The sequence below is a fragment of the Talpa occidentalis genome, unplaced genomic scaffold (assembly GCF_014898055.3).
Source record: "Talpa occidentalis isolate TD23 unplaced genomic scaffold, MPIMG_talOcc4v2.1 talOcc4.6, whole genome shotgun sequence".
NCBI lineage: Eukaryota > Metazoa > Chordata > Mammalia > Eulipotyphla > Talpidae > Talpa > Talpa occidentalis.
The window spans coordinates 110,978,397-111,006,256 of record NW_023604972.1 but is presented as its reverse complement, the minus strand read 5'-3'; the positions used below and the strand labels follow the sequence as shown (position 1 = coordinate 111,006,256).

At 37.8% G+C, this 27,860-nt stretch overlaps 2 protein-coding genes across 4 annotated transcripts in view; one reads left to right on the top strand and one right to left on the bottom strand.

Moving 5' to 3' along the window:
* Positions 1–272: 272 nt before the first annotated feature.
* On the top strand, positions 273–10,313 carry SETD9 (SET domain containing 9). 3 transcript variants are annotated; one of them, XR_008549234.1, is made up of 8 exons: positions 287–418; positions 2,177–2,544; positions 3,845–3,968; positions 4,217–4,332; positions 5,497–5,602; positions 7,036–7,158; positions 7,396–7,545; positions 9,898–10,313. XR_008549234.1 is itself a non-coding variant. In XM_037529167.2 (7 exons), exons 1-6 carry the CDS (start codon positions 321–323, stop codon positions 7,121–7,123), a joined length of 900 nt encoding a protein of 299 aa, XP_037385064.1. In that variant the 5' UTR covers positions 273–320; the 3' UTR covers positions 7,124–7,158; positions 7,396–9,891. The 3 variants fall into 3 exon arrangements, 2 of the variants coding, with proteins under 2 accessions (XP_037385064.1, XP_037385065.1); XM_037529167.2 differs by lacking the exon at positions 9,898–10,313 and having other exon boundaries at positions 273–418; positions 7,396–9,891; XM_037529168.2 differs by lacking the exons at positions 287–418; positions 9,898–10,313 and adding an exon at positions 1,014–1,031 and having other exon boundaries at positions 7,396–9,891.
* Positions 10,314–13,314: 3,001 nt separating this feature from the next.
* MIER3 (MIER family member 3) overlaps positions 13,315–27,860 on the bottom strand; it is a 30,810-nt gene continuing 16,264 nt past the window's right edge. Inside the window, exons 8-13 of the mRNA XM_037529072.2 lie at positions 26,193–26,344; positions 22,697–22,778; positions 21,351–21,445; positions 15,504–15,631; positions 15,279–15,421; positions 13,315–15,165 (exon numbers count right to left, since the gene is read on the bottom strand). Of these exons, the coding sequence (XP_037384969.1) occupies positions 14,708–15,165; positions 15,279–15,421; positions 15,504–15,631; positions 21,351–21,445; positions 22,697–22,778; positions 26,193–26,344 (1,058 nt within the window). The 3' untranslated portion in view covers positions 13,315–14,707. The remainder of the gene's footprint in view (positions 15,166–15,278; positions 15,422–15,503; positions 15,632–21,350; positions 21,446–22,696; positions 22,779–26,192; positions 26,345–27,860) is intronic.

The following is a 27,860-nucleotide window of genomic DNA, read 5'->3' as shown; positions in this document are numbered from 1 at the left end:
CGTGGTCTCCCCCTGTCCTAGCAGTGTGTGTGCCCGCGCGCGCGAAAATACACGAGCAAAAGGAAGAAAAAAAGGGGAATAAGGAGATGTCCACCGCCAGGCGCGGGCAACACGGGCCGGAACCGCAGCCCAGGGCGGGAGGAGGCCGGGCGGCCCCCGCGGAGGAGCGCGACTCTGAGGGCGGGGAGCGCGGGGCGGGACAGCGCGGCCTCCGCTCCTCCCGGCCGGCCGGGCCCGGGCGGCCGGGCGGCCGGGCGGGCGGGCGGGGGCCGCGACCCACCTCTCCCGCGCCGTCCTCGTCGCGGCGCCGCGGGGCAGCCATGCCGGGCCGCCCGCTACGGGGCCTGTGGCAGCGATGGCGCCGCTATAAGTACCGCTTCGTACCCTGGATCGCGCTGAACCTACGGCACAACCCAAGGTGAGCGGGCGAAGCGGCCGGCGCGACGCGTCCGGGTCCCGTCGCGCGACGCCGCCGCCGCTACAGGCCTCAGGGCGGACGGGCCTCGGGTGGGCGGAGCCTCAGCGGCCCGCGCCTTGAGTGGGGTAGGTAGGCCGCGGCGGGTGGCGTCTTGGGCGGGCGGGGCTAGGAGAGGCCGGAGGGGGCCTGAGGCGGGCGGGCCGGCCCGAGGTGGGCGGAGCTGGTGGGCGGGGCCCGAGTGGGCGGAGCCAGTGGGCGGAGGGCCCGGGTGGGCGGGCGAGACCGGGGCTGGTGGAATGCGAGGCGGTCGGGGGCCTGCTACGGGCGGCCACTGGGTGGGCGGAGCCATAGGTGGGCGTGGCCTGTGGCGGCGAGGCCCTAGGTGGGCGAGGCTGAAGCCGGTGGAGCGCCAGGTGGGCGCGGGGCTTGCTTCCCATCGTACCTTGCGCCGCGAGGTCTACGCGACCCGGGCTTTTCTCCTGCTGTGGCACAAATTCTAGCTTTTGCGGTTTGCGCTGGCTGGGGCGCCTGTGTCTGGCCAGAAAAGAGAAACTTTTGAAAAAGAAGACAGCTCCCACTGCGTTACGTGAATGGCCTTCTCTGCCAATCCTTAGTTAAGAGCTTGAAATTTCTTGGAAAAGTCAAACCGAGTTTTATTTTCACAGCTCGGCTGCGAGGGTAACAGCTTAGAGTATTTGACGCATAAAAACGAGCAAAAAGGCACTAAAAGCACATCGGAGTGTAGGGTTTACAACACAGAGTCGGTCCCTGAATGATGCATCTGAATTCGGAGTGGGTGGTGCTGGGGCGAGTGTTACCGCAGTCTTAAAGGGACGTGAAAAAATTCTTTGCTCACTGGCACTAGCTCCGTGAAGGGCCTTCAGTAACCAAGGAGCTTGCCCCAAGTTCTCTTAGTACAGACTTGGGAATTCATATGCATCATTGTGAGGCAGTAATTGTTAACTTTTTTCTTCAAGAGTAAAAATAACACCTTTACGGAAATAAAGGTTTTGCAGTCATTAAAGAAGTGCTCTTGGGGGCCTCCCTGGTGGCACAGGGGTTAAAGATACAGCGCTGTCAAGCTTTGTGCAGCACCAGTTCTACCCCTGCCAGGGAGCTGGCCCATATGGCGCAGCAGACCTCTCCTGTCTCCGCCACTGCTCCCCTCAGCAGTGTATTTCAGTAGATCAGCAATTGAGTTCCCCACTCAGGTGAATCCACTCACCTCGTGCACCTTTGGCCTACACCCAGTTCTTGTGTGCATAAATAAATAAATCTTAAAAAAAACAAGTGCTCTTGGGAGAGAAGGTGAAGGTAATAATGTAAATTTGTCTGAAACTGCACTGTAAGAGCCATTGCAATATAGGGATTCTTATTATGTGATCATTTGCAAATAATGGCTGTGAATAGGGGAAGCTAAGGGTAAGAGCTAGCTCTGTTTCTGCTTCTGGCTCTCCTGGCTTTAGATGTGGGCGATTCCATAATATCTCCAAGTCTCTGTTTCCTGGCCTGTAAAAATGAGATGGTGAATGTAAGTACCCAAACAGCATTTGGTACAGGAGAGGCCTCTCATATTAACTTTTGCTAACTTGAAAAGTGCTGTCGGGAGTTAGGTAACTAGAAGTGTCCCCATCAGTTCTTTCCAAACTTCTTAGCGCCCTTTATAGGAGGATAATCTTCCCTAACTCAGAAAGCTTCTAGACTGTTTTGACTTTTATCAGTTGAAGGGTAGTGAATAGAAACTTTTCCTGTTTTCAGGACCCTCCGATATGTTCCAGAGGAATCCAAAGACAAAATTATCTCAGATGAAGATGTCCTAGGAACATTACTGAAAGTTTTCCAGGCGCTGTTCATAAATGATTTCAATAAGCAGTCAGATATCTTGACTATGCTTCCAGAATCTGTTAAATCAAAATATCAAGACCTACTATCAGCTCAGCATCCAAGGGTGGAACTGCTTGAACACAGACATCAACAGCAAAATATCTTTAAACCAGAAGAAATTCTTTATAAGACATTGGGTTTCAGTGTTTCTCGAGCAACTAGTTCATTGATTTCTGCTGGAAAGGGTGTCTTCGTTACTAAAGGATTGGTGCCAAAAGGCGCGGTTGTATCTATGTATCCTGGTAATGGCACTGTTAGTTGCCATGTCTTCTTTTCTGCAGATAGCTATAATTTCAACAAAATGCCCAGCCTTGTAATTCTTAGAGTAAGGGGTTGAACTGGAAGCTCAAATCTCCAGGTTTTAAAGATACTGATATGGAATTTAACTATTTGTAAATTATTTGTTGTAAAGTATCAGGTAGTATTTGTTGCGATAAATGCATTTTTATTTTAAGGAGAGTGTTTTTGGTTTAAATTTCAGATAATATAGTATGGCCTATTTTGTAATAAATCCTCACTATCACTGGTATGTTCTTAGGAACTGTGACTTTAAGTGAAAAGACATATGATGAAATCAGTTCCTCCAATATCATTTTGTTGAAGGTTGGCTGGAATTTTTTATCAATGTTATAGTGAAACGACTTTATTCAAGGACCTGATCTACTAAGAAAGCACTAGAAAATAAGTCAGTTTGGCTTAATTTGATACCTAAAGGCAAAAGTGGTTTGGGTTTAAATATGAATTAAAATCCATTTAAATCATTCAATGAAGACCTTCTCACTATTTCTACACTTGGAAGGCAAAGCAGCTTCTTTGCCAAACATCATTGACTGGAATGTTCAGTAGATTATTTTACTTATTAAACTAATATTTTATTATTTGGTATAGTGGGAAAAACTGTGAGTGTTTAAGTCACCTGTGTTTCCAAAGTAACTCTGCTATTTTCTGATTTATGTTCCTAAACAAGTGTGTCTCAGTTTCTTCCTATACAACTGACCAACTCTGTAAAGATAAGATAGAATAAGCTAGCAACAAACAATACTAAAATAAATTTAATAGATTAACATATCTGCAACATAGGAGGCACCCAGTAAACATTCATTTTCTCCTTTCCTCCACTGTTAGTGAAAGGGAAACAAACTGAATGTCAGATTCATCTATTCCCATGTATAGTTATAGCATGTGTTTGTTAATGTATTTTTTGAAAGACTTAATAGCTATCAAGTCATACTCTACTGAAAACACAACTTCGTAAAACTGAATCTAAAATGTTGTGTTTACATTTTTGTTAGCCAGAATAGGGTCATATTTTATTCAACTATGTGAACAGGTTGGTTCTGTGCTCCATCTGCTATTGGGTGCTTTTTAAGGGAGGCAGTTAGCCAAAGAGATAGTTATGGTCCAGATAGGAGGTAAAATGTTACAAAAGGTAGAGAAATTAAAAACAAGTTCTTCCATTTATGTTCCAGACAAAGGTCCTTATGCTGTTTATGCTTTTTGTATTATAATACATTATGATATCTTTGTCTTGTTGTATACTAGGTACAGTATATCAGAAGTATGAACCAATCTTTTTCCAGTCCATTGGAAACCCATTTATTTTTAGATGCCTGGATGGGGTACTCATTGATGGAAATGACAAAGGAATTTCAAAAGTTGTATACAGGTAAGTTGGTGACCATGTTGTAATTTAAGAGACAGAATCTTCACTTATCACAATGATTGACCAATGGCACTTATACTTTAAATAAAATTCTATTTATGCATCTGCTTTGTAGCAGTTCAGTTACCCTATTGATTAGACAAAAGCTTTTTAAGAGAAGTTGTACTTGTGCAGTTCTAGGGTTAATTTTATATTTTGAATTTTATGATACAGAAGAATAATCCCTTAGCTAATGCTTTCATCTGTTTCAGATCTTGCAATGGGAGGGATCAACTTGGTCCTTTAAAAATGAGTGATAGTACATGGCTAACATCAGAAATTCATAATCCACTGGCTGTAGGACAATATGTCAACAATTGTTCAAATGGTAAGTTGGTGTGATGGGGCTGTGAGACAAGATAGTAATACAGCAGTGGCAATTCTTTTCCTTTGGCCCATGATTGAGGACCAGAAGCAATTGTTTACTCTCTCAGCCATTTAAAGCCCTTAAGTAAATGATAACTTTTTTTTAAGATTTATTTTATTTATTTATTGCATACAAGAGCTGGGGTATATATATGCCAGTGGTATGGGGGGGGGGTGGTGAGAGGATTCACCAGAGTGGGGAGCAGAACAGGCAGATTGACTAAAATACACTGCTGAGAGGAGCAGCGGGTGAGTCAGGTCTGCTGCACCATGTGGGTTAGCTCCCTGGCTAGGGATCGAACTGGTGCTGCAGTGGCTACTAGTAACTTCATCGTGCTGAGACTTAACCCCTTACACCACCAGGGAGGCCCTTAAATAATAACTTTTTGAGAGCAGGTATCAAAGAGAGAATTTGGAAAAATGATATACATTAATTGGAATTATTTTATTTACTTTTTCTAATTTTGCAGTAAATAGAGGCTCTGGATAACAGCTGCCCTTTTGATTATTATTTTAGCATTTTGTCTATGATTAACTTGGATTACTTTGTCAGTGCCGTGATGTAGCCTTATGGATTAATCATGACTGGAATCCCTTTCTTTGCTATGTTTGTGAGTCTTATACCTTCTCTAGGGCTTCCCATAAGTAAAAGTTGTATCATCTGGCTACATTCAGTTTATATGTTCGCTGTTAGGGAGACAGTCTGACACTTCTACTTGACCTTTAACCTTTCTGAACCACTGTTTCCTTATCTCCAAAAAGTAAATAATGAAACATGTAATAGGTCCTTTATTTCAATTACATTGTATCATTATAACATCATCTTTATAAGTTAGAAAGTCATCAAGACATAGGAAGAAGTTGAACAAAATAGTTTACTGAAGAACCTGGCTTCCTTGTATGTTATTTTGCTGAGAGTTGTGGTTTCCTAGAACCTAACAAGGATTAAGTGAGGACCTATCGGGCCTGCATAGTAAATCTAGCCTGCCTGGAACATAACAGTGATTATTAATTTGAACATGTTCTGTTAACTTAGAAAACTACCTATCAAGTATGATATTTCAGGATTGTTTTCCATGATCTTGTAAAATGGCTCTGTTTATAAAAAGCATGTACTTGTTCCTAGACAGAGCAGCTAATGTCTGTTATCAGGAATTTGATGTGCCTGCAGTTTTCCCTATAGAACTGAAGCAATACCTTCCAAACATTGCCTACAACTATGACAAACAAAGGTTAGTTTTCTGGAAGAGATATTCCTATGTTCTGTCTTATGCTATACTTAAAAATACATATTTTCTAAGAAAAAGCTATATAGAATTTGTGATAATTTTTTTGTTAGATTTTTAAAATTACAACTTAGATTTTTATGTTTATCATACCTTGATGTGTTAATGTAGCCTTATTTGAAATTAAAAATTTTCCATTAACTTAGCTCATTTGCTTATTATCATTTTTCATTCTGTGTAGTACTTTGCAAGTATCAGTGTAAATTGTTTTTCCCAGTGATTCTTGTTTTCATACTACACAATCTTCAAACAGTTTGTTTGACTTTAATCATTGTAAGGATCATGTTCTCTACCTCTGATGAGAGCTCTAACTAAAAGAAAGGGGCCAAATGCACATTGTTTCACTTTATTTCCCTGTTCCTAAACTTGCAGTGGAAAAAAAAGGGGGAAATATTGAGAAGAAGGTACATATTTTCAATGTAGCATTTATATGCTGCTCGTTAAGTAGAAATTCTACTGGAATAGTCAATTTAAAATTTCTTAATAGAAATAATTCTCTAGAACTTAGAGTTCTTTATTACAATGCCATAAGAAGATAAAAACCTTTGTATCAATTCACTGAGCTGCCAGTTGCTACAAATTTGTTTTGTATGGATTTAATTTCCTTTTAAAGTAAGTGATAAAATTAAAACTCACTGTTGCCTGCACTTAAAAGTTGGTAACTTTGTATCTCTGTGTATTTCACAATTAGGGTTTTTTGAGCCAAATGCTCTGGGGTAATGTCATTGCTGGTGAGCAAGTACAGGAGAAGTTACATAAGGAGGGACATTGAGGGTGTACATATATGTTTTGTGTGTCCATAAATAGTATGGTCTAGAATTCTAGTTCATTTTGCATGTCAGTTTTGAAGACTGCAAAGATATAAATAAATTTTTTATGTTAAACTATAATGAATGTCATTTTATTTTTTACATTATTATTCATTTTTAAACAATATTTGCTTTCCCCTTTACCCCCAGGTATAGTCCCCATAGAATTTCCTTCACCAATGCACTGTGCACCATCATCACCACAGTCCTCTGTGCTCCTCCCTCCCTCCCTCTGATCCCTCTCTCTCCTTCTTCCCTGCAAGATGAATGTCATTTTAACATGCTTTTTATACCAGTTTCAGAGGCCTGAACATTCTCAAAAAAAAAAATCTCAAAAACAAAATTCTCAAAAGAAAGTCTGTTGTATAAACTTAAATTACATGAAACATACTCTAAAATACCTCCATCAGGGTTAAGAATTATTTCCTTATGAATCTAATACATAAGCTAAAATGATAGTGAGAAATCTGAATAATTACACTTATAAAACCCATGTTGGTTATATTAAAAAATTTGAACCTGTATCTGTTACTACTGCTAATGGTTGTAGTTTTTTCTTTTTGTTTTCAGCCCACTTCGATGTGTTGTTCTTGTTGCACTCAGAGATATCAAGCAAGGAGAAGAGCTTTTTTCAAACTACTATACAATTGTCAGCTAGCTCTGTGAATTGGAAATTAGCTTTGGAACTTCAGCGTGAGTTAATTCTAAATGTTTTTTGTTACTCATTTCTCTGGGTTCCACCTGTAGAACAAGTATTTTGAAACCTAATCTAATTGGAGTGGGAATTTTTTTGTTTGTATTGATATATTTATGCTTCAATTTTGATAAAAGGTATTTGCTTCATTAAAACTTCAAATGCAATTTGAAAATCAGTTTTAATTGGTTTTCACTTAAATACACTATAATTTTTTTTTTATTTTTTTTTTAAAGATTTATTTATACAAGAACCAGGGTACAGCCAGATGTGCAGGAGGATGAGAGGATTCACCAGACACAGAAGCGGGGAACAGAACAGGCAAACTGATGAAATACACTGCTGAGGGGAGCAGCGAGTGAGACAGGAGAAGTCTGCTACACCATGTAAATACATTATAGCTTTTGAAATTAAAACCTACTTCAAAACTTAATTCAATTTTTCTTCAATTTCAATTTTTCTTTTATTTTTGTATATCTGTTTGGGTTTACATGTTAACCAAAAATGTGTTATATTGCCATGAACAAATTAGGGGGTGTTTGTATATATATAGATTATTATATATGGGTAAAAGAAAAATGGGGAGTCATACTATTTTCTCTATTTTGAACATTTACACACACATACACACAGCTTATAAAAGTCATTTATAAAAGTTTTTCACGTAAGAATATACTTAAAAGACAATGTTACTAGTAGAAAAAACATTTCCCATTTCTCATGTTTCCAATTTCTATTAGTAATGCTCCTGACTTATCTACTCCACCAGTTGAAGAGTGATTATTTTTTGAGATTTTCTTTGGAGAACTAGTCACCCATGGCCCCTCTAGTTCCTTCTCTGTGCACTCTGCCACCATTGTATGCCCTGGGCTGCTCTGTGCCCTTTTGTGCAGTCTGCCCAGTCGAGTTCTTGAACTGATAGTCTAGGTCAGAGGTGGAGTAATAGTGACTCGAACAAATATGACTCTGAAGCCACTTTCTCCAGAGTTTTATTAGTAATACTTACTTTGATCTTCATTGACCTGACTACTGCATCCAACTCTCAGGTCCAAATTGGATAGGGAAAATAATATTACTTACTGGGCCCCTCAAATCCTCATATGAAACTTATATGACAAGATACTGACCACCTTCATTGCTACACTAAACAGCTTTTCTGTGCACTGGAATTTCAGACGTCTAATTACCTTTACTTTTTTCACTCATGCCCTCTTTACATCTGACTATTTTAAATGTTAGATCTTGACTACCTCTGCTCAAAAACCTCCAATTACACCTACCATGGAGAAAATACAGTCCTTCACACACATGATCTAGCTGCTCACTACCTCTCACCTCCTGCTCACTCCACCCCAGCCACACCTGCCCCCTTGCCACTCCTTAAACCTGCCTGTCACAATCCCACCTCAGGGCTTTTATACTAGCTCTGCCTGCAAAGCTCTTCCTCTAGGCAGCCATACAATTAATTCCCTCCTTCTTAGTAACCTTATCTAACTATATATAGAAATTTATAATCCTCATGTGCCACTACTGAAACTCCACATTTCACCTGCCTGCCTTCTGTGCCATTTCTCATCTATATATACACATATCTGTGAACATATCTGATTCTTTTTTCAGCCTTTTCATTTGTGTCACTAAAATCCTGAGAAACCAGTGGGTCTCATAAAAGAGCCAATCTACTTGCTCAAAATTCTGTTATCTGGGACTTTATGTAGAACATGGAAACTAACTCCCATGGACAGGTTAGATGGGCTAAAGTATTTAGGAGTTATGTTTTGGTGTCAATTACTTTTTAAAAACAGTTGAGGAAGAAAATGTGTATTCTAGAGGGAGGTCAAATACGGTAAATGCTAATGTCTAATCTGAGTTCTTCTTTATACCATTTTTTTCTTACAAGTTTTTTTTTTCCTTTTTAAAGTTGGCGGAAAGTTTCCAATGGGTTAAGAGTAATTTAGGTGATCCCCTAGTGAATATTATGTGAAGGATCCTATGATTTGAAGGATAAAACATGGTTCCTGCTTATAATGTGTTCACAGGACTATACAGCTTGCCTAGTACCATGACTTGGTTTAGGATGGAGGGATAAAAGTATTTTTAAAAGATGAAAACATTGATATTAAAAAAAAATCTTTCTTTTCAAATAATTTTTTAGATTTATAGATGGATGATTTCATTTCTAACATGCTTGTGAAATGCTTTTGAGTTCTATACCAGGAAACAAATTTGTGGCAATATTGGCTTTACACCTATAAAAAACAGCACACCAAAATCAAAGTATACACAGCATGTCTCTCTAAAAGTGTCAGCCACTGTGTATTAAACCTCGAAAAATGTGTCAATTCCTGGTCTAGGACCATGAATTCAGTGCCCCTGTGCACTGTTTTGTCAGCAAATCAGCAGAGACAGGAAAAGGATGAGGGCTTACTCACCTGGTTGGGAAATGTAAGTGTTATGGTCACAGGACTAGTTTAAATTAAGATGAAAGGTTATATAGTGAAATGTGCAAGTGTACAAATGTACAAATGCTATAAAGCCTTTGGGAGGTCAAAGCAGCAGCAGACTCAAAAACTCTACCATTCATAGAAACTGACATCACTAAAGATTATTCTGTTTCTCCCTAAAAGCCTCAAGTATTATGTAGCTCACACATGGTACTTGGCTGTGCTCCTGGCTGTATTTAAAACCCTTGTGCTTGTCCCAGCTCTGAAGGCCCTCTGTGTATATGTGTCCTCCAGAGTCTGTACATGAAGGTCCTTTGGTGACAGTAAGCAAAGGAATGTGGTTTTATGGAAGTAACCAAAGCATGGAGTCAAGGTATATGCATTTCATCTTCTTCTTATCCTTGTTAAAAAAAAAATCTTGGGACCTCCCTGGTGCTGGAAGGGGTTAAGATGCAACCTTTGAAGCTCTCCGCAGCCACTGAAGCACAAGTTCGATCCCCGGCCTGCCAGGGAGCAACCCACATGGCGCAGCAAACCTCTCCTGACTCACCCGCTGCTCCCCTCAGCAGTGTATTTCAGTCAATCTGCCTGTTCTGTTCCCCACTGTCTTTGGTGAATGCTTTCACCCTCCACACCTCTGGCCTGTACCCCAGTTCTTGTATACAAAAATAAATAAATCATTAAAAAAAATCTGGATATTATATACACTCTTATCACTGCATATTAAGAATGGAACTATAGGGCCTCCCCGGTGGCGCAGCGGTTGAGCGCTGGGTTGCGAAGCTGCCCGCGGCCTCCGCGGCGCCGGTTCGATCCCCGGCTGCTCCCCGGCCACCAGAGGAGGGTCCCACATGGTGCGCAGACCTCTCCTGCCGCCCGCTGCTCCCCTCAGCAGTGTACTTCGGTCCTTCTGCCTGCTCTGCTCCCCGCTCTGGCTCTGGTGAATTCTCTCGCCCTCCCGCGCTTCTGACTGTACTCAGTGCATGTATAAACAATGTATAAACAAAACGAACGAACAAACAAACAAATAAAAACATGCCTCTAAAAAAATAAATAAATAAAAAAATAAAAAAAAAAAAAAAAAAAAAAAAAAAGAATGGAACTATATAAAGCAAGCTCTGGTCAGAGCAAATGAAATATGGGGACAAACTTGTGAAATTAAACTGAGATCTTAGGTTTGAAAAGACAATGGCTTAGGGAAGTATGATTAGCATATGAAACTATAAGTATTATAGATAAAACCAGTTTACCATAAATAGATTCTTTCAAATAATAACCTATGACGAAGTTTCAGTTATTGTGTCTTCCTAAAGGATAGTTACCTTGGTCAGTGTTTGAAGCATAGCAGACATTCAGTAAATATTTCCTGAATTAAACGAAGTATAATCCCCACTTTGGGATGACTAGAATTTTGTTACTGATAGAAATTCATATAGGGGATTTAAAGAAAACTTATTTTATCAATCTTTATTACTTACCTATCAAATTTACTCCATCTAAAACCAATTTAACAGTGTTTAATAGCTACCCATTTGTTATAGCTTAAATAAAAATTTATTTGGCAGATACAAGAACCAAGAAAAAAAGATTTCCAGATTTTTATTTCTGGAACTGTACACCAGGTATTAAAGTACAACAAATACAAAATAATGCACAAAAAAATCAGTGTTTATGTACAAATATTAAAATCAATGCAACAATAGCAACTTCCTCTTGAACATCTGGTACTAAAACTTGTTCTGATTGTCACTAATTAATCTCATACTCACAGGGTACTTATTTCAAACTGGGACAATTGGAATCACTGGTCATGTAAGAGGAATTTTAATATTTACCATATTTAACAATAAAACTAATAGTTTCCTCCTTTTAGTGAAAAAATTAAGAACTTCTTAAAAAACATAGTAATGTCAATATTTCTATAAATTATTTCAATTTCCTTTGTAGACAATGTGCTTTGAAACTCTGGGCAAACAATCTCCTTGGTGGTCATGTTCATTCATTAGTTTACATTCAAAGTTGAAATATTCACTATACTTTGGTTAAATTAAATAGTATCACTATGCGCTATTAGATTTGACGTTCTCAAATATTTATGACCCTCAATTTAAAAAATTAAAAAGGAAACAAATGCACAATTCTTTGACCTAATTGTACACACTTTAGTATTGTTTAAACAGTATTCTACATCCTTCAAGTAAATTCAGCAGTTGACCATGACAAGAGGAAAACTAAACATTTAAAAAGCTAGCATGAAATAGATGAAATACAACTAACAAAAGTAAAGTATTGCTATAATCACAGCACCAGTTACATTTCTAAATGAATCCGCTGTCCTCTTCATATTCCCTGTACATAAAAGATACATCAGCCAACACTGCAACTGCTCACCATGGATTTTTGGTTTGTTCATACAAAAATAATGTGGCAAAAGAAAAAAAAAAGAATTTATCACAGTTTGTTATAAGAATTGTGCTTAACACTTGATAATAAAGGCATTGTTTCTTTGTGTGATTGCAAATCAGTTATTTTCATGCTCTCAAACGCAATTCTTCTAATAAACAGTAACAAATTCTTTGTTAAAATGCTTAAACAGAGAGGAAAAACAACAGTAAATCCAGCTTAAAAAGAAAATTCAATAAATAGCTATTTTACATGGATAAAGTCTTAGTGGTACAATTTATGAAAGTCACATCAAGCATGCACAAAAATGGTATTATACATGGCAGAAGCAGTCAGAAAATATTGAATTAGTCTAAAAAGATATGAAGATTTACACATATGTACAAAAATCTTGCAAATTATTGCCTCATTTTAACAAGGAATTAAAAGTAAACGTTACCAGCTAGTTAGCTCTCTCTAAGAGGCTAAAACCAGATCGGCATTTAAAAATCTATTAAACTAGCTGGAATTTATTTTTCTCTCATATCATTTTCTGGATTTTGGTCAAAAATCTTTATTTAAATAACTAAAGTGTCCATTCAACTTGCTGATAATCAAAAGTTTAGATAAGAAACACTGTTTCCATCTTATATCAAGATCCCAGCAATGCATAGATAAACTGAATATATTACTGCATCAGCTACTGAGAATGGGCATGTTCATTTAAGTGCAACTGGTATTCGCATTCAGTCCTCTTTGTAAATTATTTTATACAGACCAGCCACTGTAAACCCAGAACAAAAATTAAAGTTCTAAAAATGGAAGATCATGGCCAGTATCTTTCTAAATTATAGAAGGTATACTGATTTTAACAAAAGAAAAGAAATCCTAGTTTAGAACAACACCACAGCAATAAGAAACTGACAACTTGGATACAATATCTGAGAGAAACAGAGCCCAGGCTACCCATTATTTACTGTGTGCATACAGGAATGCTAGACTTTAGATGTATAAATTAGAAACTGGTTTTAAGTTATTAATTTAACTACCTTTGTCCACTGTACTAAACTAAATTTTATAGTAAATGTGCTATTGCGTAAACACTTCAAAGCAATCTTCATTAAAATGCTGCAAAGAAAAACATGAATACACATCATCCAAAACCGAGGATGTCATTGCAGTTCACAGTTTGTATAATAAATACCCTCCCTTTTCCATCACTACTAAGCTCACTACATCCTATCTACTCATCAGCACAACCTTGAAGCAACTTATACTTACAAATATAAGCAATGCAGCCAAACATTTAAGGTTTTAGCAAAGCAAGACTAGTAGAAATTGAAAATTTTAAGACAGTGCAAAAAAGTAAAATTTTGTGTTTTAACTGAATTATAAAAGCAAAGCTTATTATATCCTAACACTGTATTACATATTGTTTGAATTCACCTTATAACTTAAAGATGCATGTCTGGAGAGCAAAACTGGCCAAAGTTTATGACAATGGCTTCTCAGTCACAATGTTTGGAATAAAAATAAAACTGAATTTGAGATGCAGCTGAACGTCCATCACTTTTTAAAAAACTTAAAAGTGGTAACGTACCATTCTGTTTCAGATAGGAATTCACATTTTGCTTGCCAACTATTCAAGCTAAACAAAAAATGCTTAAATATACTTCAAGGTTCTACTGCATTAAGTGTAAAATCTAGAAGGCCCTCCTAAAATATTAACACTTTGAACTGCAGTGCTACAAACAACTTAAAGAGGTGTCCCAAAATGTAAACCATTGAGTGGCAACATCCTAGGATTTGTAGACTGTGCCTTGCAAATCAGTTGCCTCTGGATAAACTAAATTTCAATGACCGGTATTATTTTCACAATTAAAGAGTCTTGACAAGGGTGGACAAAACCCCATCTGAATACCACATTTCAAACACCAAATTTTTAGCCAATGAATGAAGTTACACAGAAATCTTCCAACAATAAAATGGCCAATTCTGTGTAAGGTAGCCCTGGTCTAAAATTTTGAAACAGGATCCAAGCAAGCGTCTTCATAATTTGCACGCAGTTCCTCGTGCTGGCTTCCATCAAGATGGACTTGGTGTTTTGTAAACTGAAGTGCTCTAGTTGAATAACATGAGAGAAGTTTCCATTTAAAAAAAATCCTTGCATGTTTGTGCAGTTAAAGAAACCTACCCCTGCTTTTATTTAATTAAGAAAATAAACCCAAAAATGCTACATTGAGCAGGGATCTGGATCGGTACCTGTAAACATTGTTATTCCACTGCATCCATTACGGCAAAAGGAATTTACATGAAAAGAAGCCACTCCATTCAGTTCAGAACATCTGTGCTGGTTTTGAGCTGGTGGCCTCTGTCTACAGGTTTTTAAATTGGGAGAAAGGGCAGTAGGGAACAGAAAAGAATAGAAAAAGGGAGTGGGGAAGAGGTATTGGGAGATGAGGAAGAGATAAGCAGAGCTTAAAGCTGCACCACAGAGTTCAATCTTAGTTCCCAACTCTGCTGATCATAGTTCATTTCCACATTTATGGATTGAAAAATGAAAATACTCTTGATAAATCAAGATATAGTTCTATACATACTGACATCACTGATGTCATAGTGAAAAATGTTCAAACTTCCAGTGAAAGACTAAGCAAACCTGATACTTTCCTCAAGTTTACTGGTACTGCAACACCCACTGTTTCTGGGCCCCTCATTCATGTCACTCAGAGTGAAGGGTGGCATGCTGATGCAGAGCGTGTGTACTGATGAAACCATTGGTCTCGCTGGCAGACAGACTGCCAAAGTCAGACATAGAAACGGCCATTTTGGCACCGGTGATGTGATGTGTGTGATTTTCAAAGTCCACACCCAAATTATTTACAGAGACCTCATTCATAAAGGATTCAGGAACAGCAATGCCCATTTTCAATCTCTTTGCTGGTCTTTCTGACTCTTCACTGCACATGTTCATGGGATTTAGTTCCGAGTGATAAAATCCAGTCTCAAATAAATTAAAACAATCACTTTCCCCATTGCTGGGCAGGGTGAGTAACTCCTCCGTTACAACAGGCACATGATTTACTTGTCCACGGGGTGTGTTGCCCGGTGGAGGAAAGCTATCATCCAAACAATTCACATCAGTGGGACTGCAGACGGTCGCTACACTGTTGGTCAAAGCTAAAAAAAAAGAAATAGAAAATGGTTCAAATAAGAGATCCTGTGAGGTGAAGCAAAGAGGACACAATCTGCCCCAAGCTAAACTGAAAGACATAAAGAGATATTCAATTCACCTGTCAAGTCACTGGCAGTGAAAGAGTTGAGAATGTTCAGCTGTTGATCAGGAATAGGCTCAGGTCTGTTAGAAGTTAAGGCTGAAGAATTTACTGTCCCACCAAGAGCTTCTGTTTCATCTACTAAACGATCCATATAGTCCCTGAAAAAAACACCCCAATTTAGTTTATGACTGCAATTCAGTTGAAAACAAAAGTCCCTGAAGTCAAGTCCACAATACTTACGTAACTCCAGGATGATGGTTATATCGTTTCTTTCCAAATCTTGTCTGTTGAGCAAAGTAATCATAACGTTCAGATTTCTTCCACATGTAGTAGAATGCTACACATTCAGCAACTGTTCTAGTTCTCACCTAACAAAAAAGTTGTATTTTAAAAAACAGATCAACAAACTCAACCCATTTTTATTAATTTTTTTTTTTTTTTAACACACAACTCAGTAACTTCAATCCATGGGTCTTATTTTCTATCCTCCCAATTGTGAAGCTCTGAACATTAGTGAAATGTCTTCGCACTAATAATGAGGATAATTTCATAAGTCCAAGATTTGCTCTTCTTGTCTAACTCACTATTTCTGGTGCTTAATATAATTTCCAGTAAGCGACAGGACTTATTTATGGAAGGAATGGATAAGTTTCGTAATTCACTGCAAAACTTGTATGTTATTTAGATATAAAAGAGCAACTTCTTAAAAATGCTTTATCTATTCACTAAATTAAACACTTCATCTCATCTTTGAAAAACAGTGGATTTTCATACATCCAAACAAGCATGAAAATATTTAACATTATACTGGAAGGTCCAGCTAATGCAGTAAGAAAAAGAAATTTAAAAAATATAGCCTGAGAAGAAAGAAAGAAAATGGTGTCTCTTCAAAGATAACATGATTGTGTACATATAAAAAATTCCAAAGAATCACCAAAAGCACTCCTGGAACTAATAAATTACAGTAAAGTTGCAGGATAGAAGATTAATATGCAAAAGTCAACTGCTTTCCTATATACCAATAATCAACTGATATTTGAAATTAAAAATTCTATATACAGGGCCTCCCTGATGGCGCAAGGGGTTGAGACACAACCTATGAGGCAGTCCGCAGCCACTGCAGCACGAGTTCTTTAAAAAAATAAATAAAAATTCTATTTACATAAGCATCACAAAATAATGAAATACTTATAAATCTAACAAAATAGATGCAACTTCTATATGAGGAAAACTACAAAACCCTGATTAAAGAAATCAAAGATATTCCACATTCGTGGATAGGAAGACTCATTGTCAAGATGTCAGTTCTGACATTGTAGCTACTGTCAACACCTTCTCTGATATTCCCAACTCCAGTATGAAGTAGCTAAAGTTAAAGAAAGCAAGTAAACACATTACTTGCCATACGCAGTATAAAATTAAAAAATGAAAATAAAAAAAAAAAGTTTTGAGAGTGCCCAGAAAATTGAGAAAGGAGGCTCAACCATGGGATTTTGAGAAACCTAGGAAATACCCAGGTGTTCCACACAATGCTCCCTTTAAGTCTTTTTTTTTTTAAGATTTATTTTTATTTATTTATACAAGCACTGGGTACAGTCAGAAGCACGGGAGAGTGAGAGAATTCACCAGAGCAGGGAGCAGAGGGCAGCAGGAGAGGTCTGCACGCCGTGTGGGACCCTCCTCTGGTAGCCGGGGAGGAGCCGGGGATCGAACCAGTGCTGCAGAGGCTGTGGGCAGCTTCGCAACCCAGCGCTCAACCGCTGCACCACCGGGGAGGCCCTCCCTTTAAGTCTTTTCTTCAGGGAGTAGAAGAGGAAGAGCAAAGAGGCCGAGATAACTAAACAGCAGCAGGAACTTGACAGGCAGAAGGAACCGAAAAAGAAAACCTGAAACTGACTCTGGAATTGAATGGTCCAATATGGAACTTGTGAAGGAGGAATTTTGGCAATGCAAAGGTAAGAAGATAAGAACAAAGTCAAGTCAGGCAAACAGAATCCAAAGTTGTACTGTCAGGAATTTAAAGGTGACTGAAGCCTCTGATGTGCTAGAGAGATGCTGGATGCCAGAGGTCCTTTTGGTGATGGATGTCCCCAAGAGAAGAAGCCACTGTTCAGGACGGACAGAAAAAGCTGGTACCTGTATTAAATAAATCAGATTTGGTACCAAAGGAGGATCTGGAGAACTGGCTAATATTTTAAAGAAGGAGGGCCCCCCCTGGTGGCGCAGCGCTTGAGCGCTGGGCTGCGAGGCTGCCCACAGCCTCTGCAGCGCCGGTTTGTTCCCCGGTCGCCGGCGAGGGTCCCACCAAAAAGAAGGAATTTCCAACAGTGATGTTCAGAGCCTCAACAAATCTGAAGGACAAGAGGGAAGAAAATTAAGGAAAGAAAGAAAACAGCCTCATTCCCAAGTGACGTCTGTATTGGAAAAGAATGCCTTTGGAAGCTTCTTAGAAGTTGCATGGAAATGGCAAAGTCATTTGGGTTGGAGTAACTGGTTTCCCAAACGTGGAAAACAGCATAACCTATTGACATTGCTTAAAATAGAACAGATACTTACTGTCTGTGCATCCACAGGGTTTACAAATTACAATCATACACAGCCCAATATGTCTCCACTTAACTTGCTCTGAGGAAGTCCAGCAAGAACTGAAGTAGTAAAACCAGTACAGACTGCCAGTGCAACCCTGTTCCAGGCTGATGCTCAACATAAGGTATTGAAATTTACTGCTCTGGACTTTAAGAAATCTCCAGAATATTTTACTTTGCTTGCTCAAGAAATGAACTTCATCACAAAGGTGGAAGACCAAATGTAGAAGGTGACACCTAACTGCTGTGGGTCAGAGTTGATAGGTGCCTCCTTAGTGACTGTTGCCATCCCCCTACATTCCTGGACTCCTCCTCACTTCAGTGAGAGCATTGTATAAAAGACACAGGGGTTTAATACTAACAAAAATGAAATAAAACAAAAAAAGACATGGGGCTTTGATTTGGAATAAGTGGGAAAAAATAATGCACACAACATACATTAGGGGCCCTCGGTTAGCCAACAGCATCCTTTTCTAGTCTTTGGATCTGACAAATGGAAAAACAGATGGAAAGTACATACCTGAAGAATTGCCAACACAGAAAGAGAGGAGGGAGTAGAAGTACGAATACATTGACAATAACCAGGAAAATGTTGAAGAAGCTGATGAAAAGAGCACAGACATGTCCCCTGCAGAAAAGGACTAGTTTAACCTAAAGAATCTCAAGCAGATGAGCAGTCTGCAATATTCTGTCTAGGATAAAATGACGGAAGAGGAAAATGATACTTATAACTTCAGCACAGACCATGTAAAACAGAACCTTTTCCTTTCATAAGGAATTTTTGAAAGAAAAACATTTTGAGAAGACTGCTAAGCTGTTCCATGTGTGTAAGATGTAGGACTTTACTACAATATGCCGTTAAGTTATGCAAATTTTGTAAGTAGGTATCATATGCCCATTAAAACCTATTAAACAAAAAAGATGTCAGTTCTTTCCAACTTGATCTATAGATTCAGTGCAATCCCAAGCAATCAAAATCCCAGCAAGAATCATAAATATTAACGAACTAATTATAAAGTTTATCTGGAAAGGCAAAAAGATCCAAGATAGCCAATACAATATTGAGGCAGAGGAACAGAGTTAGAGGATTGACATGATCCAATTTCAAGACATAGTACAAACTACAGTAACCAGGAGACTGTGGTACTGGAGGGAAAAAAACAGATAAAATGAACAGAATAGAAAGCTTAGAACAGACCCACATAAATACAGACAACTAATCCTTGACAAGGGAGCAAAGGCAATTCAATGAAGGAAGAATAGTTTTTTCAACAAATAATCTGGAAACTAGACACCAACATGTAAAAAAAGATTCTGGACACAGATTTTATGCTTCACAAAAACTCAAAATGAATTACAGACTTAAAAGTAAAAAGCAAATCAAAAAGTTCCTTGAAAATAACATGTGAGTAAATCCTAGATGACCTTGCAGATGGTAACACCTTTTTAGATAAACACTAAAACATAATTAATCTGTGACAGAAAAACTGGTATGTAAGACTTCATTAAAATTAAAACCTTTTATTCTGTAAAAGATACTTTTACAAGACAAACCACACAGTGGAAGAAAATATTTACAAAACACATACTTGATAAAGGACTGCTATCCAAAATATATAAAAAACTTGAAAACCACTCAAACAATGGGCTAAAGACCTTAATAAGACACTTCACCAAAGATTTATAGATGACAAACGTTGTACATCTTATGTTCTACATCTTATGTCATCAGGGAAATACAAATTTAAATGATGAGATACCATTATACACCTAATAGAGTAGCCAAAATCCAAAACACTGACACCAAATGCTGGCAAGGATATGGAGTAACAGGAACTCTCATTCACTGCTGGCAGGTATGCAAAATGGTACAAGCCATGCTAGAAGACAGTTTAGCATTTTCGAAAAAAATGAAACATACTCTTACATATCACCCAGAAATCACTCACTGGTATTTAGCCAAAGGAATTGAAAACTTGTCCATTAAAAAATATGCACGTGACTATTCAGAGCAGCTTTTCCTTTTCATTTTTTTATATTTTTATTTACATATTTTTTGTATCATTGCTCTTTTTTTGCACAATGTTTGATTTCTACTCTCAGGCACAGTCCCCATAAAATTAACACCACCAAGGCACCCATAAACTGTTACCATAGACTCTTTTGCTCTTTCCTCTCTCTTCCCCTCCTCTGCTGAATGTCTCCAATTTATAATTTGACTGCTAGTTTTGTCTGTTTTTTTTTTCTTTCGATCTCTTGTATAGTTTTCCTATGTTCCTCCTATACGTGAAACCATCTGACATTTTTCTTTTTCTTTCTGACGTATTTCCAGGAAGTATGGTCTCCATTTATCTCCTATTCAGGCATAGTTTTCCGCACTATCAATGCCCTCCACCAGATTGATGTACTTGTTACAACTGATGAATCTAACTGACACACCTTGTCACTCAAAGTCCATCATTTCCATTAGAATTCACTCTCAGCATTGTACATTCTATGGGTTTTGACAAATGTATAATGACATACACCCACCATTATAGTATCATACAAAACAGTTTCACTGCTCTAAAAATCCTCTGTGCTCTACCTCTTCATCCCTTTCTCCCAGCTAATCCCTGGAGCCACTAGTCTTTTTACTGTCTCCACAGTTTTTCCTTTTCTGGAATGTCATATAGTGAGAATCACACAGTATGTAACCTTTTCAGAGTGGCTTGATACAGTAATATGCACTTAAAGTTTCTCCGTGTCTTTCTGTGACTTAATAGCTTGCTTTTTCCTTTAAATCACCAAATAATAATCCATTGTATGGATGTGCCAGTTATTTTATTTATTTCTATCAAAAAAAAATCTCAACTGCTTCCAAGTTCTAACAAAAACTGCTATAAACATCCATGTGCCAGTTTCTCCATGGACAACTCCTTTGGGTAAATACCAATGAGTGTTGACTATTGGCTAATACAGTAAAAGTATGCTTGATTTTCTAGGAAAACACCAAATATGCTTCCACAATGGCTATACCATTTTGCATTCCCAGCAGCAATGAATGAGAGTTCCTGTTGCTCCATATCCTCCTAAGGACTGGATGTTAGAATATTTTTAGCTGTTTTTTTAGTAATTGATGTTTCTTCTTTTGCCAAATGCAGTTCTCACTGCTGAAAAGAAACATTTTAAGGCCACAAATCTCTGAACAGCTTAGAAAGAAATGAAAGGCAAGGAAAGATATGAGCAAGATTTCCTGAAATATAGTGAATCCTTACTCTTCATACTTACTTCCTGTAAGTATGATATCTGCATATGTCAAACGATATATGACTATATCATGAGTTATCCCATCAGCAGGCTGGCATAGGGAGCAAGTCCCAATCATGTTTAGAGCAATACTAGAAATGCTAGAAGCAGGGCAAGTTGTTACTTTCTTTTTTACCCAATTAACTTATAAATTAGTGGCTTATATTCATTGTAACTACTAATCAATTTGTCCAAACTATGTTGCCTAGCTTACCTTATTCTTCTGTATGAGATGAAAATCCTTTCCAAAAAGCATAAGTGCATGTTCAAAGCTCCGGCATTCTTCTTCTGTCCACGCAGTCATTCCTTCTAAAGAAATTAAAAAAAAAAAATTCAGTGGCCTCAAAACGTTTATATGAATTACTGATTTATTTTGTTTGTTTTCCCTATAAAAGGTCATCATAAACATACATACACACAAAAGAATTCTGTATGTAGGAAATTTCAGTAAGAATTATCAAAAATATGCATATCCTAAATCTTACTGAAAAATCTAGAATACCAAAATATAGACACTAGTTTTCTTTTCTCCGAATGGGGGTGGGGGGGTTAATATAAATTTAATGTTTTTATTTTATAATTTATGTTCAATGTTTTTCTGATTTTTTTTTTTAAATAAAACAATGACCACGTTTTTTAATTAGAGAAATAAGGTTATTTCTTTATGGGAGAAAATACTTGATTTTGGTCTTACAATAAAACCTAAGTTCCTTCGTTAGGAACTAACAAAACTTCCTGGAAGATGTTAACATTCAAATTTGCTTGGGGCAGAGGACACCTGAAGTACCTCAATCCATTTGACACTGAGGGTCAGATCCCCAAAGCCATTTCACAGTTCACCATAAAGGTGAAAAGTAATCCTAACTAAAGAAGAAACCAGCACTTAATTTTTTATAGTTTTGCAAGTTTAAAATAATTTTTCAAAGCAGCTTTTACAAGAAAACATTTCAACAGCCTACTTCAATCTATAAGCCCCGGGCATTTATGTAATATGACTAACAACTATTTTACTGTACATATACTTAATGAAAGCCAACAGTGCATGCAATACATTTGTATGATTTTAAAAAATGAAATGATTATTTTTCTTGACACATACAAAACCTAAGCATTGCAAAAATATTATCACATGATTACTAAAAATATACTTCTTGCAATAAATGCAATGGATTATACATTTCTTTTTTTTAATCTTTAATATCCTTTTTATTTCCTGTCTGATTTTTAAAAAAAAAGAAAAAAACAACTTTTTTTTCCAATGAAATCATAAAATCATTCTTGTTAATTACTTTGGATATATTGTCATCTCTGGGGTCTGCTTTGTTCTGTAACTATTTCTTCAAGAAAGTGGAGGTGACAGGGGGGTAACTAATTTGTATTTGAACAATCTCTGGTACGTCTAAAAATAGAGGGCAAGAAAAGGAAAAAATTATTTGCTATGAATACACATCTTACAAAAATGCTATAGGATTACTTTGTCCTTTATGATACTTTGCTTATTCCAATCCCCAAATGACCATCCCCTATCACTTCCCTCTCTTGACCCTAAGTGTTTCTTACCTTGAGATGCCTTTCCATTGCAGCAATACCTTTCAATTGCTTCCTTTATATTGTGGTTACACTTCAGAAGTTCATATAATGCCTAAAAGAGAGGGAAAAATCTATTTCAAAAAAATCACTGATATTTCATGCTTAGTAACAGCATTTTAACAAAGAAATATGCTACTCTAAGAGTTCTGACAAACAGTTGAAATGCTCTCTAATTTCAGGAAAGTTGACGGTATGTTTGCCCAGAAATTCAGTCTGGAACGTATCCTATGAGTTCATTCATTTTCACTCTACCTCTCAAAAGACGTCTACCAGGATTTTTCTTGACTATTTATTTACTGCCAGGCCTTCTGAGTTGGGGAATACTCTTATTTTAAAGGATTCTTTTTCTAGCTGGGAAATATTATTGCAATATTTTGTTAACATATACTCCTTGCCTTTCAGAGTTTTAATGAAAGGGATATAGTAACAGACTTAGGATAGAACAGGTTCTTTAATGACTGGGGTTTATAATGGTCTCAGTTATGTTCTCAGTTAACTCCATCTACTATGAAAGATGTCTTTTTCTTTTAATTAGAATTTATCCCAACTAAATCTGTTTGGGATTATGAATATACTAAATAGCAAACAGAGCTTTGAGTTCATAAATAATAATCTACCTTCCCAAATAAGTTTCAAAAAAGGCAAGGACTATCAGTATCAGTAAACCTATTAATACATCAAGGGGTTAATAATCAACACATTAAAAGTAATCTCAACAGGGGGCCTCCCTGGTGGCACAAGGGGTTAAGCACCGTACTATGAAGCAATCCACAGCTTCTGCAGCACGATTTCAATCCCTGGCCAGCCAGGGAGCATCCCACATGGCGCAGCAGACCTTTCCTGTCTCACCCACTACTCCCCTCAGCAGTGTATTTCAGTCAGTCTGCCTGTTCTGTTCCCCACTCTGTCTCTGGTGAATCCTGTCACCCACCACATCTCTGGCCCATACCCCAGCTCTTGTATGCATAAATAAATAACTCTTTAAAAAAATAATAATAATCTCAACAGTTGTTTAAAAAAATCTGATAATCAGTATCCATTTCTAACCCTAAAAAGACAAAAACTACAATAGTTATACTAGATATTGCTTTATTATAATAAAGATAGCCTATATCTAACCAAGGGCTGGAATTCTTTTTTTTTTTTAAGATTTATTTATTTATGCATACAAGAACTGGGGTACAGGCCAGAGGTGTGGGTGGTGAGAGGATTCATCAGAGACAGAGTGGGGAACAGAAGAGGCAGATCGACTGAAATACACTGCTGAGGGGAACAGCGGGCGAGTCAGGAGAGTTCTGCTGCGTCATGTGGGCAGCTCCCTGGCTGGGTATCAAACTCGTGCTGCAGTGGCTGTGGACAGCTTCATAATGTCTTAACCCCTTGCGTCACCAGGTAGACCCTGTAATTATTCTTTTTTTTTTTTTTTAAAGATTTATTTATTTATACAAGCACTGGGTACAGTCAGAGGCAAGGGAGGGTGAAAAAATTCACCAAAGCCAGAGCGGAGAGCAGAACAGGCAGGGTGATTAAGTACACTGCTGAGGGGAGCAGCGGGTGGCAGGAGAGGTCTGCACGCCACGTGGGACCCTCGCCCGGCGGCAGGGTATCAAACCGGCGCTGTAGAGGCTTCGGGCAGCTTCGCAACCCAGCGCTCAATGGCTGCGCCACCGGGGAGGCCCAACCCTGTAATTATTCTTAATGTAAAAACCTTAGAGATGTTTTACCTTCAAGCAAGTGAAGCCTAAAAGCACTTATTAGTATCAAATGTCTCTTGAGAGTTATGGCTAACACAGTAAGACATATAGCAGGAATAAGAGATACAGTAATGGTAAGGAAAGGGAAAAGGTATAATTATTAACTTCATGATTAGAAAACCTAAGAGAAATAACTAAAAAAATCATTAAAGTTTCAATAACTTAAAAAAAAATTGACATTTCTCTAAATCAACATGTTGAATAACAGAGATCCTATTTACAATAGCATTAGTACATATACACATATAAAAGATAACAAGAAATAAAATTTGTGGGCCTCCCTGGTGGCTCAAGGCATTAAGACGCAACCTATGGGGCCTCCCCTCATGGTGCAGCGGCTGAGCACTGGGCTGTGAAGCCGCCTGCAGCCTCTGCAGCGCCGGTTCGATCCCCGGCCCCTGGCGAGGGTCCCACATGGCGCACAGACCTCTCCTGCAGTGCCCACTGCTCCCCTCAGCAGTGTATTTCATCAGTCTGCCTGCTCTGTTCCCCACTCTGGCTCACCCTCCCGCACTTCTGACTGTACCCAATGCTTGTATAAATAAATACATCTTTTTTAAAAAAAAAAAAAAAGATGCAACCTATGAAGCTATCTGCAGCTATGCAGCATGAGCTCGATCCCTGCCCAGGGAGCCACCACATGGCGCAGCAGACCTCTCCTGACTCGCCCGCTGCCCCTCTCAGCAGTGTATTATTTCAGTCGATCTGCCTGTTCTGTTCCCCACTCTGTCTCTGATGAATCCTCTCACCCCCCCACACCTCTGGCCTGTATCCCAGTTTTTGTATGCATAAAATAAATCTTTAAAAAAGAAAAAAAGAAGTAAAATTTGTTAGGTGCATATGCTGTTAAAAAATTTTCAATAATTTTTACAAAAGTAAAAAAAAGTGGATGCTCACATCATATTCTAGGAGTGGGAGATTTAATGTTTAAAGGTATTATTTCTTCCAAAATTAACTTATAATTTTTAACAGGAATATCCATAGAAAAACTAGACAGAATTTCTTTCTGGCAGCTAACAAAGTTATTTTGAAGTTCAGTATGACTTCTCTATGTCACTAGGGAACTCAAGTTTGAGTCCACCTATCTCTCAGTACTCAGTAGTCAGGATCACCTAGGCTAACGATACATAGTGAAAAGATACAAGGGGGCAAAATGACGTCAGGGGGCAAAACTAGGGATATTCAAAACACTCTTCACAGTTATTATTTCCAGTCCCATCCCACACACAATCAGGAGAGTGTTCTGCATTACAGGAATGGAGGGCTTAACAAATTCTCATAAAATAATTTATACAACTTTAATAGACATTACACCTTTTAACCACTTCCTAAACGAAGCTCAGGAATTATTAAAAAAGATACTTCTATTGTAAAATCTAAAAATTCAACCACACAGAATGTTTAAGTGATATTACAACTACAGGATGGAATATAGTCAGTAAGAATGAGGTATTAAAAAAATCTAATGGCAAAGAAAAATAAGACTAAATGATTAAAATGATATAAAGTGGAATCTAAAGTAAAATATGTATAGAAAAAAGATCAGAAGAAAATATATGAAAAAACATAAAGTGGTCACTGTTAAATCTTAGGAATTATTTTAGTATTTCCCAAGGTTTGAAAATCTATCAGAAAAAGAGACATCCAAAAAATACTTGAATATAAGAAGATACTAGTAGTTAGCTGCTGTTTCAACTTAAGTTTAAATGTACCTGTTCATTGTCCCTTGTGTGAGTTCCTGCAGAAATCCTATCCATTATTTTTGCATTTCCAGTTCTTAATGAGGTCTCAACAAGGTACTCCTTAACTTTGCTTTCTAAAACCACACCAGGACGCCAGAGTAATTGGTCTTCATTTTCATACACTGATAAAGAAAATCCCATTAGCACATTAAAAATAATATGCACACTCAAAGATGTATATAAACTGTTCTTCTTCCTTGATAGGTACACACAACTGGAACAAGTAACTTACTTTGAGGATATCAAAAATTTAATTGCCTGGAAAATTGAGCCTTTCATTAGAAGTTTAAAAAAATTTTTTAACTTTATTAAGGGCCAAATGCCCCAGTCTAGAGCAGGTAACTTTATTGGTAGTATTGCAGTAAAATCTACTGTAAAAAGTCAGAATGGCATCTTACGATCTTCTAATGAGGGGGTAAAAATAACCTGTGTAAAATCTTTAATAACCTCATTGGAGTTTTCTCTTGAACTCCCTAAATGGTACCATGGAATGTCTAGAGGATAAAAACTGTCAACAAAAATAAAAATAGAATAGTGAAAAAGCTAAGGCATTTTTTTTATCGATACCCCCAAAGGTTATTTTTTATTTAAAACAGGAAGCAAGATAATCAAAACTGGAAATGAGAAACATAAATAAATTTTCCATTATTGCTTAAAAAGACTAATAAATTGATAAGCAAAATGTCACTAAAACAAGGGGCATACATTAACACACATGCTGTTGCTGTGCACAAAGATTCTACTATACAATAAAATAATATATATTGTCCAAGTATATATCTTACTGCTTCAAATGGAATCTATTGCAAGTACATAATAAATATAGGTAATAAAAATTAATTGAAAGCTCGCTAGGCACCAGAGACTATGGTGCTTTATTTTCACAACTGAATTAAGGCCGGAATTATCATTCCCAGGGAGGGATCAGGAAAGGTATGCCTGTGAAGCAGTCAGAGTCAATTCTGAGTAAGTTTCTAAAACCAGTTACTTTACTCTTTGGTCAAAACTGAAATAGATTTAAAAAAAGTCTGGCTTTACCCTTCAAAAGATAGAGAAGATAAAATATTCCTCCTGAATGTATAAAACAGAGAGAACATTACCTATGTTATGTTTGGCTACAAAAGTATGTATGACATCTGCATGTGAAGGAAGAGAGGCTAGGACATCAGAGGGTGATCAACTACCATTTGCTTCCCTGGGAAAACTGTCTCACATTGCTTTGAAAGCTGTTTAGGAAAACTGTGTTGATAGGGGCTGGCAAAGCTAATGAACCCAAGGCAGCCAATTTTCACATCCTTTAAATGAGGGATAACCTGATAAGTGTTGGGTCACTGCGCTGCTTTCGCCCTAATGACTTCACAGGGATGAATCAACTCTTCAGTGAAAGGTTAAATATCGATGTGTCAAACCTACTTGGTTCCCAAATTCAGCTAGGAAGGTAAAACTGCATTTTAATTTCCCACCACTTTACCCCCTCCATATTTTCAGAACCAATCATAGCTGGAATCTACCAAAAATGTGATTGAAAACTGATTTACTATAGCATAAAAAAAGCAGATGTCATATATTCTACCACCTACTCTTTCAGGGTTAGGGCAGAAGAACTTCTTTCTCCTCAAAAGTTTTCTTTCCAAGAGA